At 30.3% G+C, this 20,229-nt stretch overlaps 2 protein-coding genes across 14 annotated transcripts in view; one reads left to right on the top strand and one right to left on the bottom strand.

The window, feature by feature from the left end:
* Positions 1–10,821, top strand: part of LOC148621580 (stAR-related lipid transfer protein 5-like) — a 28,031-nt gene extending 17,210 nt beyond the window's left edge. The window contains exons 4-6 of one of the 2 annotated variants that reach the window (XM_088576112.1): positions 1,024–1,138; positions 4,563–4,656; positions 6,456–10,821. In XM_088576112.1, coding sequence (XP_088432238.1) covers positions 1,024–1,138; positions 4,563–4,656; positions 6,456–6,612 — 366 coding nt within the window. In that variant the 3' untranslated portion in view covers positions 6,613–10,821. Of the gene's footprint in view, positions 1–1,023; positions 1,139–2,683; positions 2,775–4,562; positions 4,657–6,455 lie in introns of both variants that reach the window. The other variant, XM_088576113.1, reaches the window with a different exon arrangement.
* A 3,897-nt stretch (positions 10,822–14,718) lies between these two features.
* The window catches only part of LOC148621579 (high affinity cAMP-specific and IBMX-insensitive 3',5'-cyclic phosphodiesterase 8B-like), a 127,118-nt gene continuing 121,607 nt past the window's right edge, over positions 14,719–20,229 (bottom strand). For all 12 annotated transcript variants that reach the window (XM_088576097.1, XM_088576107.1, XM_088576109.1 and 9 more), the window contains one exon: positions 14,719–20,111. In XM_088576097.1, the coding sequence (XP_088432223.1) occupies positions 19,972–20,111 (140 nt within the window). In that variant the 3' untranslated portion in view covers positions 14,719–19,971. The remainder of the gene's footprint in view (positions 20,112–20,229) is intronic.

Here is a 20,229-nt window from a genome sequence, read left to right as displayed (position 1 = left end):
TATATTTCTAAGATTATTATTTCAGACTAATTAAAGCTACCATAATAACTAAAAACTCCTTACACAAAAGACATGTTAAGTCACACTGCTAATTGATATGAAGGACATCCTGTACCTGTAGATAATTAAACAGTCAGAGTACACATAATTTTATCCTATAAATAACGTTTTTATTGGTTCTATTACCCATTGTATATTTCTCAGATATATGGATATTGTGTGAAAAAATGGTATTTTTTCTGGTACTTGTGTATTAGCATTATTGGGTGATTTTATGGCAGATAATTCTTCAACGGAGTGTTGGATTGTTATGGTATATCCATCTGCACCATGTGAATCAATTTGTTCACTGTGTCATTGATTTTCTTTCCTCTTTTGTCTATTCCAGACTTGACATTTTATGAAGAACTTTGTGGGTGTTTCTAGAAAAGCAGAGGATGCTTACTGCACCTTACCAGTGCACCTGGTCCATGCTGCCAGTTTTTAGTGGACATTTCGTTTCCCATTAAATTCTGCATGTCATTTAGGTTATTTAATGTTCTCCGTTGTATGATTCTGTTTCCTAAATTGTCTAAGCGATATCCTTGGACCAATTTCTTCTTGATTACCCTTCAAATCTGGGTTCCTTTAATTTTACCTTTGATCAGATGTGATGAAGCTTGTATCTGGAAAACAACTTCTTAGTGTCACCCATTCTACCGCCTACCATTGAGAGGATGGAGAAGGCACAGTTTAATTCTGATATTGAGCAAAAGTTTTGTTTCAACCTGTTTTCAGAAGAATTGAAAACTTATTAAAAGTTTAAGAATACTTTACTTCAATGGCAAATGCAATCAAATTAATGGCATTTAATGACACCATTTACAATAACTATGACTGATAAATTTTTTTGTAGCCAGGGCCTAGTGTTCCAGATACTTCTAGTATCAGAGCCTATTGGTGATGATAGCTGTATCATGTAAACATCAAAGAGAATTTGCCAAAATAAATGTTAGATAAATACTTTTCTTTTTCTTATTGCAGGATCTAAGAATCAACAGAGCCTGTACAGCCAGTGCATGTATGGGATTGATTTCACCAAGAGATTTTGTAGACCTTATTATCACTAGGGAAACAGATACATATTATTCCACAAATGGTAAATTATTAATTGGCATTGTGTTTTTTTTTCTGCTCCACCAACAAATTTATTAATGACAGATGGATTTTATGCCTACATGTCCGTACATCTGTCTATCATTACCCATGTTTAAGTTTTGACTCGAGCTCCCAATTGATGAAAATTGGATTTAATTGACATGCTACAAGGTATACATCATTGATACTATGGGAGAAAAAAAACTATTTGTTTGGGGATTCCAATTTTTGTGGTTTTAGTGGGTCATGCAAACCACAAATTTGAATTCACAAAAAAACTTCAAAAATTAGGAATCCTTATTCAGGAGTTCAAAATTCCTTAAACTAAAGGAACTTTGTCAAAGTCACAAAAATTGATACTCATGAATAAAAATACTATAAATTCTTATTCAGTTGTTTAGGCCCAAATGGATTTCATTTGGTTAATTACCTGATTGTACTTTTCTTTCTAATTTCTCAGCCATTTCTGCTTCACTCTATTTACCTGTCATGAGTAAATAAAGAACTATGCTTTATTTCTTGAATATCAATTGTTATTTCTTATGAAGCTTTATCTTGATTATATAAGCTTTATGACTGAAGTAAAAAAAGGCTTAAGAATTATGAATGCATATACTGAATACCAATTAAAGTATAGCAAAAATTTGATTCTTGGAAAATGTAAATGAGGCAATAACCATATTTGATAGCATGTTACTTTCACTAGATATCTTGGTCTTATACAGAGTTGCTAATTATACAAAAGCAGAAGAAATTCTCTTAGATGATTGTACATTTCCAATTTTAGGTCTACATAGGCTTTAAAAGTCATATTTTTGCCAATTAACATATTGTTCTTCTGGTAAAATAAGGACTGGTTGGATACTTGTAAATCATGAATGCAATAAAAAAGTATAATTAGTCTGTTTACATGTATTGTAGTACATGTACATGTATATAAGGGGTTAAGATTGTCATTGACTGAAAAGTGCATACCATACAATTAACCCAGACTTTATTATATATATATATATATACATGTAGCTCTCAATATTGTTGTATTAAGTTCATATGCAGTTCATGATGTTTGATTTCTTTTTAAGTAAATATAAAATAGAAAGAAAGTCCATAGAAAAAAATGACATCTTTTTTGTAGCTTCCATAAATGGCTCTATAACCTATAGTTAATATACAATGTTCTAGAATTATTTTTTTTAAAAGTAGTTCTATTTTAAGTCAAGTTTTACATTGAGTAACATAGTTTACTTCAGGAATAGACTTCTCTTCCCTTAATTGAATGATAATCATCTTAGGTAGTTAACTAAACAATAAACAAAAAGATTCAAAATTTCTATCATTTGAAAGGTATTTTAATAAAAAGTTTGATAGAAAGTTTAAATCTCTTTGTCAGTTGTCCATCTTGGGAATTCATCAGGTGACTGTCATTTAATCAAGGAAAGACCAACTCCTTTCCCTGAAGTAAACCATTTTACTCACTGTAAATTCAATGGAACTTTCACTTTTGGTATTGATATCCCTGATTGATGGGTTATGATATTTTGAACAGCTATAAGTATAGATCAGGCCAATGATCAGGAAAACGGCCATGTACGAGGTTGGAATTGGCCGTGTGGGATGATCGTGTATAAAGTCAAGGAGTAAGTTGCTGCTGAATGCCTGTGCTATAGCTTTCTCTGGATTTTTATACAGAGCTTTTAAGTCTATTTTGCTTTTTGTTGTCATTTTTGTTCAGTTTCTATGCAAAAGTTTTTAATTTTGGATTTTTGAGTTTTTCATTGTTTTCCTATGCACTTTTAGATGAAAACATAGGCAAAACAAAAAGCAAAGTTATTCTCTACTCCTCAGTCTACGAATGTTACATATAAGTATACTATAATTATATGCAGCATGCATTTGTATATTGGGATGTATAGAGCGAAATTATATCTGTATGAAATATAACATCAACATTCCATACATTATTTTATTTAATCAGAGTAATGGAAATAAGTTTATGAGTACAGCTTGAGATAGTCTTAAGTTGTTCTTGTTTTTCAGTGACAAAAAATAAAATTTCTCTTCTTTTTAATGGGTGATGAGGACTGATTTGAATTTTTTTTCAGAATAACAAACCTTTTTAACAGTTACAGCCAGTAATGTAGTTAACTTCAAGGAATAAAGTTGCTATTTCCTTTAAATGATAAAGTTCCTTTGGTAGTTTACAGAACAATTGACAAGAAGATTTCAACTTTCCATTGAATTAGATTTAAGGAGGTAGACCTAGGGTAAGGGACACAACTCTTACAAAAATCTTTGGAATGTTTGTATTGAGGATTTTATATTAATCTCATGTAAGCATCAAAGTAATTTCGACTGCTTTCATTCTCTTTTAAATGAAAGCTTGATAGGCTTTGGTGAAAGTGAATATAATACAAACATATCACTGCTTTCAAGACTTATTTCTCTTACTCTAGGTCTAACTTCTTAAATGCCTATGAAATGATAAAAAGTTTAAAATCCAGTCAGCTACCTAAAACTTTTTATCAAGTTATTCAATCAAGGAAAGACCATTTTTATTACCTAAAGTTAAACATGTTACTTGCTGTTAGGGTTTTAGCATTATTAAAGTCATTGCAAGACTTATCTAATGTAATTATCTAAGAAATGAATTTTGCATGTCCTTAAGGTTAACCATGTCTATGGGCATGCGCCTTTTCTCTTATCTATAGATATGTAGCATGTAGTCTCGTCTTTCAATTATAAAGCTGTTGAAAATTGTGTTAAATCCATTTATTTAGCACAGGCATCAGTGAAATTTATCCCACCTAATCCCCCAAGTAGCAAATTTAGCTCAAATACAAGATGGTGATTAAATAACATGTTTTTGTTGCCATTTATGGCAATTCTTATCATAGTTACAAATTGTTATATCTATTTTGAGCTAAAAGTGCTGCCATATATCAAATTTGATAACCACAATTACCCTTCAGTCATTAGTAGCTAACAGAGTTTGGATGTATTTTTAGTTGTTCGGTTTCAAGCATGACTTGCTTGGCAAGACTAAACTTTAATAGCCAGTCATATTGGTACGGTCAACTGTCAAGTTTTTTCCCTTTTTTTTTCATTTTTTACAAAATATTTGGGGGAAAAAAACCCAAAATATAAACGGTAATTTCTTTCACTTATTGGAAAAAATGTCAGTAACAACATGTAGTAATTTGACTTACAATGTATTATGGTGTCTGGTCTTTTTCAGATTTGTCAATGGAAAAAAATTCAAATTTACAATGTATTTATTTTGTGTTTAACAAAGTTCTTGCTTTTTTTCCCCAAAAAGTAGTGGTTTACCTTGTCATATTAAATCTGTATTTAATTTTCCTAGTCAATTTGACTGGCTATTGTAATGTGACTGCTTAGTAGGTGTATTATTGCTTATGTATTTGTAGCTGTAAGTTGTGAATGTCCAGAATTTCCAGAGGAGAAGAAATATGTTAGAGGTTGGAATTATCCATGTGGTGTAGTTGTTATCAAGTATGCCCAGTAAGTTTGATGGTTGCCTCAGGTTTACCTCAAAGCATCCATTTTATATATTATTCAGTTGAAATTGTAAACAGCAATGTGTACACTAAGTCAAAATTTCATGTGCAGCCTGTGTTTGAGTTGGCTAAGTTTATAGCTTCTGTTACAGCTAGTTGAAATAGACCAGTTCCAATTTCAATACAAATTTAGGTAAGCGAGTGAGTAATTTAAATAGACAGTGTCCAAAAGATCACACAGGTGTTCTGTAGTAGTTAAGATAGACACATTGGTATAATGTATGGCAGATTTCTACCTAAAAAGCTATTTGAATTAATCACTAGCCTAGTTAGATTTGTATTGAAATTGGAAGTGGTCTATTTCAACTAGCTGTAAATTTTGAAGTTTCCATTTATTAGGTGATTGTGTTATTTGTCATAAATGTCATACAGTCGACATATCAGCCAAGTGGACCCTGCTTTGTACTGGACTGATATCGCACACCAAGATTTTTTCAAATTCTAGGAAAGAAAATTTTAAATCCTCTAAAAAACATTATCCTTATTTTGACCGTGTAACATCAATAACATCCAATTTAAAGTTTTTGTTTATTGACTTGGCATGGAAGTTCCACACCCAAGGCCAGACATGTACGATGAGGACTATCAGGTACTTGAATCTACTTTAAGAATTGTGTCAGTTATACAGATCTGGGTTGATATTCACAAAAAATCATAAGTGTAAAACAAGTTGTAAGTTTTGAAGTCACAATACTTCGATTTCTTATGACATCAGAAATTATGACTAATTTTGCACGTATGATTTTATGAATAGGACTACAGTATGGCTGCCATTGCTGTTTTAGAACAGGAAGTATTTTTACTTAAGGCTTCACAAATGTGACTTTTCTTCTTCAGTTGATTTTTACAAAAGTGCAAGGGCTGCATGATAATTACTTATAGTAGTAATTGTCCTTGAAATAGTTTTGCTGTTTTGTCTTCTATTTTGAAAAAAAGACCAAATTTTAGTAGACAGAGACTTTCATTTGATGAAGTTATCTTCATAGCATTGGCTGCTAAAGACTCCATTGAGTTTTAGTATCAAAGGTCCTAGTAAGATTTATTTCTTTGAAAAGTAAAAAATTGCAATTACGGAAAAATAACAAAGAAATATTGTCTTTAATCTGAAATATAAAGATTTCTGCCGTTTGCAGGTAAAAAAAAATCAGGGTTATATTTTGTCATTCTACTTTCTTGATGTATTTAGATATTGTATGTGGAACTTAGTTACTGTAAGGTCAATTGTTATTTTTCAGACATTTTTTTTTTCAATATCAGCATGATAAAATTTCTTTGTGTTGAATATCATGTTATTTTATTTCAAACAACATTATTCATCTTTCAGTTTTAAAGAAATTTTGAATTAGCTAATAGACCATCTCTATGATATCTTTCAATGTGTTTACAAATTTGCATTTAAATATTAAGTAAAAAGCAAGTTATAGCAAGTGAATTAGTAAACTTCAGGGAATAGAGTTGGTCTTCCCTTGAATGAATGACCATTACCTGATGAAATACCTTAGGTATATAATGGAGATTTCATCTTTTATCAGACATATATTCAAATAAATATGGAATACTCTGGTAGTAATAGAAAGTTTATTTTCTTTTCAGTTGTTGAGTTGTCTACCTGAGGCAGTTCTTCAGATAAGGACATTCAGTCAAAAGAGGACCAAATCTATTCCATGCAATTAATTACTTTACTCCCTATAAGAGATATCTGATTGTGTAATTAACTGAAAATTGTTCGTTTTATTATTTTAGAAATCCAAACAAATGTAAACTAGTCAGTTTGATACAGCCTGATATAAAAGGAATGGTTCCTAAAAACCTGACTGATGCTGCCATCCCAGGGTCCATGACAGACTTCTTCAGCAGTCTAAGTACCGCCTTGAAAGAAGATGGAAAAATCATATCCTAGATGACAGTTATAATGATTATCTTTTAGGTCATATCGCTTATTGTTGTAGAAATCAAAATTCATTTGTACAAGCTGGTGAATTTTTTGTCAATAATTGCATTTTAACTGTAAATTATTATCATTATTTATAAACTTGAATGGTATGAGACTTGTACTGATGAAATCTGTACAAAGCACTGAAGATTTTGTTCTCATTATTTTATTTTATAATGCATAGAATAGATAGTTATGTCATTCAGTGTCCATGCTAGACTAAAGTAGAGGGAACCAGTATCCTTTCTATCTTTGCTGTGCTCATCTGCCCTTCAAAAGAAATTGAATTTTTTTTTTTTTCGATCATAACCCTTTTATAGATGAAAACTTCTGATTTTAGTTAATCAACATTAAATGCTTAGCTGTAACAAGAAGTAGACAAATGACAATAGCTTTGAATCATAATTGTGTCCACCATGTGTAAAATGTTCTCTGATTATTTAGGCTCAGCAAACTCAGCCTCAAGTGCCCACTTTTAGAAGATTTAGGCTCTCTGTCATTATTTTCTAGCCGTATCACTGTGATTGATAAGTAAAAATTATATGACCTGTAATACAGGTTCAGTTTAGACAGGTAAAATTACATGACCTGTAATACAGGTTCAGTCTGGACAGGTTAAATTAACTGTCAAGTACACATCAATTATTTGTTTCTTTAAATTGTTTTAGTACTACTGTATAATTAATTTTCATGGGGTGCTAATTTTGACGTATTTTAGTTGTCTGTCTAAAAACACCAAGATAAATTTTTTAAAAAGTTTACTGTGGCATTAAGTACTTGGTGCACTACTTAGTGTCTCCAAATATTACAAAGACCAGAATTTTTTTTGTGCATTTTTGCCTCAAAATCGCAAAAATTTTACACCAGCAAAAATTTTTTATCATACTTTTCGAAATTAACACAACGACTTTTGGAAATATATTTGTAAGGATTTTAAGCAGGATATCATTCTGTTTGGGGATAAGTTACAAAAAGCAAGAAAATTTTGGAAAATATTTAGTTAAACCTGTCTAATCTGAATAAGCCATAAAACCTATCAGATAGGACAGGTAGTCTGAATACACAGGTTGGAAACCAATGAAGGCACATAGTGTAAGATAATTTAGGATCCTGGATTGCTTTGGTGTTACCATAAATAGACAAGCTCTAACATATGGAAAAGGAAAGTTAAACCTTTTAAATCTGTGTTTAACTTCAAATTAGATTTAGTTGTAATGAGAGGCCTTATCTTAGCACTTTTTTTTGCCCTCTTTAAACAATTGTTTAGTTGATACTTAATTGCAATATGCCTTATAATGACTTACCGGTATCAAATTTATTGTTGTTTATATTATACATCTTCTTTTTTTATTGTTTTGAATATTGGAGAAATTGATTTCAGATAATTGAAAAATTTCATGTAGAATTACATGTAGGTGTGCTACTTAAGTAATACTCCAGCTAAGAATCATGCAATGGATGGCACATAATTATTTTCAATTTGGTCTTTTTTTGCCTCAGATATATTCAATTTATCTAGAAAACTAGTGAAAATTTCTTGATGCATTAATGGCATTAACATTTTTTGACTGCCTTTAGAAATAAAAAGTGTGGGAAAATTTTCCTGCTATTTTTCCATAGTGCATTTCAACTAAATTTGCCATATCAATATTTTAAATAGGAAAATTTAATAAACACTTCAGTGAATATTTGTGGAGGTTATCAGGTATTAATACTAAGATAGTGCAATTTGATCTCTTCTTTGTCATGTGCCACACCTTATATACATTTTGCCTGATTCTTAGACAGAAAAGTGCTTAAAATATTGAAATGCCTTATTTTTTATAAATATAAGTATGTTTAGATTGTTTTTATGAAGTTAATGTATTTTCATATAAAAATAATTTATTGTGATAGAGAAATTGATATTTTTTTATTTAGGAGAACTACTTTTTTGTATATTATAAATCTATAGTTTATACTGTGGTGTGGTATTGATTATTTTTTGTGATCAAGACTAAGAGAAACTTGGTTAAATTAACTAAATTAACTAATTGATGAAGTAATGCAGTTTCACTGTTTATCATCACAAAATATGGTATAAATACATTTAATGGTCTACTTTGCATAGAATGAGACATTGTGTCTCAACTTATTTTTTACAGTTTTGCAATGTTGTTGTTTTTTTTTTTTTAAATTCAGAATTCTTCATAGTAACAAACTGATACATGTACTATTCTCACTTCTGTTGTGTTGGAGAATTTCAGCAATCATGGATATGGAGCGGCTCCAGGGGTTGGAAAATTTGTTAATTTTTTGCAAAATTTTGGCAAAAATTAGCAAATTATAGTCTGGAACGCTTCTGGAACCCACACCACTTTTCAAAATCTCTTGATTCTCTCCTTGACTGATAAGCAAGACAAAAGATTCTTTCAGAGGTGATTAGTTACTTAAAATGAATTAAATTCTAAAATTTCATGAATTTATGTAAACATCAGTTTGATTTTGTCTGAAATTCAGTCAAAGTACTCTTGTTCGTGGGGTACCAGTTTTCGTGGTTTTCATGGAAAGGCCAAACCACAAAATTTTGTTTCCAATGAAAAGGAGATTTCCATAGATGTGTAAACTGAAAAAACTCAAAACCATGAATTCAAGAATCCACGAACTTCTGTTTCATACCTAATCTGCAAAAATTGGTATCCATGAATTAAAGCACTTTCACAGTAGTTGCAATATCTAACATTGTTTTAACTCCATAGATGTGTTGCTACCTTAGAATGAAATTTGATGCAATTTTCACAAAATTCTGAACTTTTTGCAGTGATATACTCAATTATATGTGAAACTGAAATGATTACTTTCTAGGACATATAAAACCAGCTTTAGTATTTGTGTAGGTGTTTTCTGCTGACTCAAGAGATGAGTTGACATTATCAGATAATTTCTCTGTGATATTCCAGCTGATGAAACAGACAGTATTTGTCCTAAAGCAAATTTTTCTCCATTTTTATATTAGAATCATGTTATTAAGTTTACATTGGAATGAGCTCAAGGCCTTTTGCTTTGTCTAGCACAGGAGAGTGTAATAATTAGAGTACAAATTTAGTTTTGTTTCATCGAATGAGGAATCAGAATATAATATATCTCTTAATATGTGAATGATCAAAAACTATTATCAGCTCTTTTTACATGTAACAGAAATGATAATCATGGCTTGATGTAAAATTTTTTGACATTTCTAAGGTAATGATATCATTGAATTGTTTCTGTAATATGCATTCTAGTAAACTAAAGATTTGGTTTCATGAAATGACGCACAGTGTTTATCCCACTGTCATATCAGTTTCATTTTTCTGCTGCTGTAATGGTAGATTCCAAATATCTCAAGTCATTTATTGATAATAAACTTTTACCTTTTTCAGACACATAAATTGTAAAAATTTAAGATAGCAGCTTTCTTGAAAGGTCAACGTAATGACTGGCATACAAGAAGCTTTGACTCTTAAATGTTTTTATTTTTTGTAGGAATGTTCCTATTTAAGTGTTCTTATTTTTTGTATGAGTGCTGACATATTTAAAGGGAAAGACCACCTTTGCATTAAGTTAGTCTCTTACGATAAATCATACCCACGTAAACAAAAATAAATAACCTTTAATGCAAAATGTGCTTTTGTAAAATGCTTAAGGCTATGCTATAGCTTTTGTACAGGAGACGAAACTATACCATTTATAAAATGAACTGTGATATAGAGGCTGTAAAAATGTTCTGTTTTATGGGACAGTAGATCACTGGGAATAAAAAAATCTGCAATCAATTTTATTTCAACAAAAGGATTTTTTGCTGATATGTTGTACTAAAACATAATCCAGTAAATGATATTGTAATTTATATATTTTTGTCATTCAAAATTAACATTTCTGTATCAAAGATTTTCTTATAATAGGAGGATTGATGACCATGCCACATTAAATTCATTGTATTTAGTCATGCCTCTTGTAGAATTTTGTATGATTTATTATAATTTAATAATCTGAAACTTTGAGTTGAAGGTCACTACAGTCAAGGGGGAGATAATTCACCAGCTATACTTGATCAAATTTTTTTATATTTCATCATGTATTTTCATTTTTAATGTTGTAGGACAATGATTAATTGTGATCTGTTAAATATATATTAAAATATATGTTCAAAATTCATATTTTGTTATTGTAAATTAATCTTCGTGACAAAACAACAGATTGAAAGGCACTAGGAAAAAAAGGAAAGTTTACATAAAATAAAGAAAGCCATGCATATTAACCCATCCACATTAAAGGAGAGAATCCCACAAAATCAATGAAAAGCTTAAAATCTCCCTCATAAAAATACAAGATTTATTGATTTGAAAAAAAAGTACCAAACTTTCTATGAAAAATAATAAATAATTGAATTTTTTGTGGTTGTATAAAAAAATTGTGCGTCCTGATGACTGCAATATGGATGGATAATACCATGAAGGGAAGTTTGGTATTGATTTTGGGGGTTATGGCCTTAACTATTTTAAAATGAGGAGTTGAAAAGTGCCTAGATCAAGCATTTCATGGAATTTAACTACATAACTGAAACAAAAGCATAGGAATGTCAGTGGTCGCTCCACAATATTCTATACTAAATGGTCAGATTTGGATTGAATTTGGGGGAAAAGACTTGAACTTTTCATAAATTAGTGGCCAGAACATGCATTTTTCTGATGACAATAACTTGACTATGAATCTTCTTGAAATTATATTACAAGGCCTTTATACTTAAATTGAATTTCAAAACATGATGTATTATTTTGTTCAAAATGATAGGTGAGTCCCTATGTTTAGTGTGTCTAAAACTAATATGGAAATCTCTTACAGATATCTCTTATGGTTTTCAAGTTATAAGGTTGTCAAAGGAGCCACACCCTGAAAAATTCACTTTTAATTTTTGGTGTGATTTTGAAAATTCTTAATTGAATTTCTTAATTTGTTCTATGTTGTGTCCAAACAAGTCGTTATGTTCATAATGAATAGTGAATCTGTATGCTTAAGTGTGTTAAAAACTAATATTGTGTCCACACATGCCCCAACTGTTCACTGCAGATGTATCATGCTGTGCTTGCAAAACTCTTTATTGTAGATGTATAATGATTTAAATATACATGGATCCATGCCACAAATGGAATGTAGGTATTGTTTTTGAGGGTTCTCACTCTAACTGAAAAAAAGACCAAAAGCAAGCACTTAATAAATCCTAACCATATAACTTGAGTTTAAGTCTATGAATCTCTATGATATTGAACTACAAGGCTTCATACCACTAAGTCGAAGTTGGGATTGAACTTTTTTGTGTTATGACCTAAATGTTGATCAGTTTTGGGACCAAAACAAGGCCCAAAACAAAGATTTTGTTAGTTACATGGCAATGACTTTTTGTAAAAAATGTATAACGGATATCAATGGAATCGTACAACAAGGCTTCATACAACAATATGAAGGTCTTGATCAATTTAACAGATTATGATCCTAACCATTCAAAAGTAAGGGTCCAAAAAGGAAACGGAAGTACTCTTTGATAAATATATGTATGAAGTTCTTATTTATTATTGTAAATTAAATTTTTGGGCCAGTTTTACTTGAATATCATTATTAATAGTTGATTAAATGGTGTCAGTTTATTAGACTTATCGTATCGTATCGTATTTGGTGTCAGTTTATTAGACTTATCGTATCGTATCATATGTGGTGTCAGTTTATTAGACTTATTGTATCGTATCGTATTTAGTGTCAGTTTATTAGACTTATCGTGTTGTTTACAATCCTGCCAAAAGGCACTGAAACATCATAAATCCTTTTGCACTAAATTTTGGACTACTAAAATTAGTCACATTCCTTTTTTGCTACAGATAGTATATTTTGTATGAGAAGTCTGAAAAGATAGGCATATTTCAACAATAGCACTGATATCATATAAAAGAAGGGTTTAGAGGTGCTAATTTGATACAAGTTGGAAAGTAATTAGCACCTGCCTTTTTGTTACCGGTCAGATGTTGTTTTCTTCAAAGAAACATAATATGTTAAGTATGACCGTAATGTCCATACACAGCCCTTTCTATCTCAATGATATTTTGCAAGTTTTTAAGAAATCATTTATGCACATGGTTGATATAGTGAGAAGATTTTTCCTCCCCCAAGATGATATACAGTGAAAACTGTCAGAACTGAATTCCTTTTAGACTTCAATATTGGTTCTATTTGAACAGATGCCATTTTTCCCAAGGTTAAATTACATTTTACTGATATATTAGGACTTAAAAAAGTGTCTGCTTTAGACAAGTTTTCAGTTAATTCAGGCTTCGGTTTAGACAGGGTTTCAGCTTATTCAGGGTTTGGTTTAGACAGGGTTTCAGTTTATTCAGGTTCAGTTCAGACAGGTTTCAGTTCATTCAGGGTTTTGATTAGACAGGTTTTCTGTTTATTCAGGGTTTAGTTTAGACAGGTTTTCTGTTCATTCAGGGTTCAGTTTAGATAGGTTTTATTTATTCAGTGTTCAGTTTAGACAGGTTTCAGTTTATTCATGGTTCAGTTTAGACAGGTTTTCAGTTTATTCAGGGTTCAGTTTAGACATGTTTTCTGTTATTCAGGGTTCAGTTTAGACAGGTTTTCTGTATATTCATGGTTCGGTTTAGACAGGTTATCTGTTTATTCAGGGTTCGGTTAAGACATGTTTTCTGTTTATTCTGGGTTCAGTTTAAACAGGTTTCAGTTTATTTATGGTTCAGTTTAGACAGGTGTCAGTTTATTCAAGGTTCAGTTTAGACATGTTTTCAGTTTATTCGAGGTTTAGTTTAGACAGGTGTTCAGTTCATTCAGGGTTCAGTTTAGACAGATTTTCATTTTATTCATGGTTCAGTTTAGACAGGGTTTGGTTTAGACAGGTTTTCAGATTATTCAGGGTTCGATTTAGACATGTTTTCTGTTTATTCAGGGTTCAGTTTAGACATGTTTTCTGTTTATTAAATTTTTCTCATGTCCTGCCAAATCATCCATGTCAAACATATGATGGTACAGGTATTCTGTTTTGGTGTTAAAATGGGTATACTTCTTTGGTAAATTTTTATTTATCACAACAGAATAATTAGACATTACTAGTGGTGGAATGAACAATTTTCATAAGAATTTGAATATCACAAATTTGCAGTATAGATCCATTTCTATCTTATGTGACTACATTTCCCTTACATGTGCAATCTGTAGTGCAAATTGACTTCTTATAAACTTGTTAGAAACATGTAAAATTGAACCCTGACTTAACTGCAAACTTGTCTCAACTATACAAGGTGCCATATCAGAAAAGCAAGCTTGGGATTGAGTTAGGGGGTTGTTACTTGAACAGTTAAGGAATAAGGGATCAGAAACAAGCATTTACATGATGCCTGGTTAATAACTATACGTGAATGGATTTCTTTGAAATTGAAGTACTACAAAAGGATCACTTTGATTTTTGGTGTTGCAAATTGGACTGATATGAAATGAGGGGCCAAAAAGGGTGCAGAAATTAGTATATTCCTGTTGTACAGATAATAAACTTGAGTGAAAGTGAATGTTTCTCTTTGAAATTGTACCAAAGGTGCTATACCCCCTAATGACGGCAAGGATTGATTTTGAGAGTTGTGCTTATCAAAAAATAAGGGTCATAAAGGGGCAACTGGGATTCTGATTACTTTTTTCCTGTGTCAAATATTAGATCAACCAAAATTTATAGATGTATCAAGCTTGAATGATGTTTCCATACTTGTCCAAACTGTTCACCGAGTTCAACCTCTGTGGTTGTATCAAACTGTGCTTTTCGAAGCATTTTATTTGTGTAAACCAAACCCTTGCCTTTACCAAACTATTCCTCTATTCCATAGAGGTTCATTTGAAACAGCAAATTGCATTTGCTTGTGTATAGTGTCAATGAAAGTTTTCTATTATGAGTGAGTTCCTCTCTTTGATGAAAGTTGGTAAGTGAACTTGAAATCACTGTTATTGTCATAGGCTTACGGATATTCTGCCAATTTCTGCTTATTTTCAATATCAAACAAACAAGTTTCTAACATTTTATTTAAAGTTTGTAGACATTTGAATGGATCAATACACAATAGCCATTCTTAATGAACATCTCAATGTAACACAACTATCCAGAACTATACATGAGAAATTAACAGGGTACTACAAGTTCAACAGGGTCACAAAGTTCGTGACCCTCAATAAAATAATGTTGATAACAAATTTATATAAAATAACAGTCTTTAACAAATGGGGTTGAAGTCTTAACACTGCAACAACAGTTTGATAAACTCATGTGCATCTTAACAAATGCAATACAATTGAACTATGGGTTATATTTTTGGAGAATAACTCCAAGTTCATACCGATTAATGTTTGGGTAAAATTCAGATAAATAAAATTTGTGAACTGCCGTATGATGCTATAGAAACAATGATCAGAAAATATTGAAGTATAGTATAAGTGCTGGTTTAATCTTGACAAGGCAATACCAAATTTAGACATCTACTGACACCCTTTTCATAATGTGGCTAAAGAATTGCAGTAATATTCTTAGAATAAATTAAGCTATATTGCTAGTGAATAAAATCCACACCAAAATATTTTTAATATAACAAAAATAAGATGGCGCTGCCATTTAAGATTGAGTTTTTTTCACTAATCACAACTATTGCTAAATTGTAGCATCTTCAACTCTAAAAAAAAAGAAGCCAAATCTAAAAACAAAAAAATTTCAGAAGAATTCTTAAATATTTGAATTTTTTTTACTTTCTTGTAATTATATTTCCAGCCAAATATTTTTAATTCATAATAATGATTGGGCAACTAAATAAAAAAAAATAATTACTGAAAACAATCCATAATCATTCCAACTCGAGTCAGTGTCAGTCTTAACAGAGAATTCATTCTTCAGATATTCATAAAAAGGGAGACAACTAACGATGAAAAAAGCTGGAGGAAAAATGTAAATTAGTAGTTTGGTAAAGTGAAAGACCCAGGTAGCCAAAATGAGCTTTTCTTCCCCTTACAAACACCTAAACTAAAAATCCACTGAGTTTAGACTTTTACACCATCATTTTATAAAAATTTCTATGTGATACACGAAAAGCAAAAGTGGGTTTATCATAGGTATTGAAAAGCTTTACTCTACAAACAAACCTGACTAATATATACCCTGAATAAAGCCATGTATATTAACCTTTGGGTAATGACTTATCAATTAGTGGATGAAAAAGTAAAAAGACCAAAGAAAAATGACAAATGGAAATGGATGTCATTAAAATTTACAAATCAATTAAACATTAATTCATTCAATAATGAAAATTGACTATGCTTTCACATCTACTCATTAGGCAAAGAAAAAATAGTATATCTGTTTAAGGTTACACTGGAAGAAAAAATAGGGTGGGTAGGCAAGTTAAATCATTTTAACTTTTAAAATTATTTCATATAGACACTTATGGCAAGTCTTCTTGACTTAATAAGGCCCAACTAAATATTGACAGCTTAGCAGCATTTTATAAAAAAAAATACCAATAAAATGTGCTAGTGAAAAAAATAGGGAAGATAGAGTGACCTTAAACAGACATGTTTTTTTCTCTGGCCTTACAAAAAAAATCACAGAATGTAAATAATATATATTAGCTATAAATATTTAATATTCATTAATGACATATTGCCATTTATATTAACTCTACTATCACAGAACAATCAAACAAAATTAATTTAATTAACAATAACAAAACTGTACAGGAGTTATCTCCCATCTATACTTTAATTATCTGCCCTTCCCAGTGTATCTAACTGTCAAAAAGTGATTTTTACAAAGAGGTAGACAAAAATAAAAATAAAACAAACATTGAATATCTACACTGTACCACAAATAGCAGACTCCAAAAAGGACAAAATTTCAGATTTAGTAAAGGGGGAGAATAAAACAATAAGTTTACTGCTTGTGAGCAATTCTGAAAACAAAGAAAACTGATTAAGAAAAACTAACAAAAGTGAAAAAATATCAGCAAAACAATCCATTTTTTTTTTTAAATGTTGAAAATCAGCTAAGTTAAAATACAATATACTTATAGATAGGGGATTACCCAATCAATCATTATATAAAGAGAAAAAAACAAGACTCCTCTGAAATTACAAAAAGAGAGAGAGGAATACTACAAGTATTCTTTTTTTTTATTAAAAAATAATAATAAAAAGTGAACATTAAAATTAAATCAAATATATATGTGATCACAATCTACAGTGTTTACCCTAACGCTTCTGGATGGAAACATTACAGCAGATAATTAGTATTGAGCCAGTAATACCTAATGCAAATGTCCTCCGTGATTTCAATATTTCCAAAGGTCAAAACGCAAGTAACACCTAGCTAGGAAACAATAGATAATAACTGTCACAGACAGAACATCAAGATTAATTTTTGTACTAAAAATATTTTAAAGATTATTTAAATATATATATATAAGTACAACGTAGCTTTGTCCTAAACAGTTTTTTGTTACTGAATTATCTCCATTATAAAAGGCAGTCTTCTCTTTATGTAAATATTTATTGTGAATTTTCAAGATTCTTTCATTTCTCAAGTATGAGTACATTAGTAGGCTTTCAATTTTATTCTTTTTCGCAATTATGGTGGCCACAGAAAATTGAATTGAAATGACATGGCAATCCTGAAAGCCATAGTTTTTATGAGCCCAAAAGTTCTCTACAGAGGACATCATTTACAAAAGGGTGTAAATTATTTAACAGTAAAAATTCTGAAGCTAAATATAGACTTCAATATATATATATATATAATTACTTAAAAATTTCATATATAAATAATAACGATAATTTTCTCTAAGACAAGTACATATACAATGTATATAACAATTTGGTATTCACACTGTACATCTTTTCTACTCTACTGAACTGGTACCTACATCAATGTAGAAAGTCTTATATGAATAGAAATAATAAAAATGACAATGTTTATTTATAGTGATATTTATGACAATGAAAGGAGATAAACAATGAAATAATTATCAAAGATTAAACACTTTACCATTGATCTGTAAACAAACAAACACTCATAAGTGTTGCAATAGATGTGAAAACAATTTCATATTTCTAAGTCAACAATGAAAAAAGTTTAATAGACTTTAAACACCAAACATAAAGATGTGTTTCAGTAAACATCAAAAATCAAATACACTGCTCAAAATAATTAATTTCAAAACAATATTCTCATGAACAAGAACGGTAAAAATTTGAATGATCACACGTATTAGTCATTGATCAAAGGAATACAAAATATATAATGACAATGATCACTCACTGTACGAAGTGTATTTAAAAGGTTAATTCAAGTTCTATTTTCTGTACTTATTTTAGTGCTAGAAACTTTAAAATAATTCTGACAATATTTTTGGTTATCGCCTAGTTGTGTACTGTTGCTTTTCATCAAAATGAGGTAGAAATATGAGTGTTGATCTTCACTAAAAAGATCAAAATAGTTAAGGCTATCTGTATCATCTCTGCCATACTCTGTGTAAAGACAAACTTTATTATACAAATTTATGATTTTTCCTGTATACTCAAAGTGCCTAAATCTGTTTTAAGTAAATCTATTTTATTTTGGAGGGATATGTTGGACAGGTAAAATCCCTTTTAATTAATCCCTTTAGTATCCTAGTGTAGTGGTTGGCTGAAGACCATATCCTGAGAAGCAGATTGTATTAGCAGAGTGATTAACAGAGTTAAGGATTTGCATTAGGTTGATTTATTTACATAAAGGGAGGTAACAAAAATAATATTTGCAAAGCAACAAAGTTTATATTTATCTTGCTCTTTTGAAAAGTTAGTAACAGTTAAAATGGTCTCAATAAATAAATCTTTTGTTTTTCTTAATTTTTTAAAGTTAACAGAAACAGTTAACAAAATTCATCTCCCCTGATTTGACAATTTTAGTGCAGATAAAAAACTTTTCCACAAATGTCCATATAATTATTAACTATTCTTTGGCAAAAGTGACTCAATAAGACACATATTAATCAACACATGTTAATCTGGTAAATGACTGAATAATTGTTTTTAACATGTACTTAAATATACCAATCTAATGAAGTAGACCTAGGGTAAGAGACACTCTCACAGATCATTTGAATGTTTGTATTCAGAATTAGACATCAATCTCATGTAAGCATCAAAGTAACTTAGAGTGATTTCATTCTGTTTCAAATGGAAGCTTGTAAGGCTTCGCTGAAATAATATATGATACAAGCATATCACTGATTGCAAGAGTTATATCCCTTACCCTATGTCAACTTCCTTAAAATATATATACATATATATATAATTGACCTTGAATTACAAACATAAGTAAACAAATAAGTAAAGCATTAGAACTAAAGCGACCTCAGTGATTTAGTTGTATTTCAAATGGTCAGCACTTATAATGGTACAATTTAAAAAAAAAAAAAACAGGTAGAAGGATTCTTTCAAATACTTAAACTGAACCCACAATATAACCATTGATTCCTGAGCATAATATCAGTTCAGAAAAGTTATATTTAAACATTTTCAAACAGAATAATTGATTGTTTAAGTTTTAAAATGATCATGAAATAAGCAAATGAGGAAAAAAATTATGGATTCAACATGGTGGAAAACCTTATCTGGAGAGAAAAGTACACTTGAGTTAGTAAATAGTGGGAAAAAAAACGTAAATCATTTATCATTAAAAAAATGAATACTGCTGATTCTTAACACGGTTTGTATAATGTAAGATGAATTATGTAATGAAGAAGATAATGAACAATGGTTATATACAACAGAACAGGGAACCAGTAAAGCACCTTCTGATGCTGGATTATCCCCCTTTGCCCATACAAAGTCAATAGTAATATAGTCATCTTTCTATCATTGGAAACATTTTCTTCATCAGTTACTCTCCAACACAGAGAATTCTATTTAGTATCAGACACAAAATAATTCATGTCAGGGGTCATTTCCCTTTCCTTTGACATAAAGAACTTTTTGAGGTGTCAACTCAAATGTCCCGTTTTTATTCGAAGGACAACACTGAATCAGGGCTATTAGATTGTATCCCAGTCTAAGTATTGTCTCTGGAGGAAGAACTGAACTCCTGGTCTCCCTACAAAGTTACACTAAGATAACATGAATAATACTTCATGTTTTGTTTCATCACAACTCACAATTTATAAGAAAACAAACTGCATGGTATAATGAACAGTAAATGATAATAAGTATGAAACAAAACTAATCTACATGTTTATGCTACGTGTCTTCATCTGTAGTGCCATTAGGTAAATTGTCTGAATCTTGATCAGTTTTTTCACCAATTTCTTCATCTCTTTCTTTCCAGTATTGATAGTTAGTTTGTAATTGTGATATAAGCTCTGGAATTTCACAGTAATCTGAAAAATGTAAAAGATAAAATTTTATTTTTATTTTATTAGGTAAAGAAATTTTCGGGGGGAACACGCAGAATCAAGACGACTCAGTCATTCCCCTACAAAATATTTTTATATTAGA

This window comes from Perna viridis, chromosome 3, assembly GCF_037379345.1.
Source record: "Perna viridis isolate PV_CMFRI_1.1 ecotype Kerala chromosome 3, ASM3737934v1, whole genome shotgun sequence".
Lineage (NCBI taxonomy): Eukaryota > Metazoa > Mollusca > Bivalvia > Mytilida > Mytilidae > Perna > Perna viridis.
The sequence above is the reverse complement of the archived record's forward strand: the minus strand, read 5'-3'. Positions and strand labels throughout refer to the sequence as shown.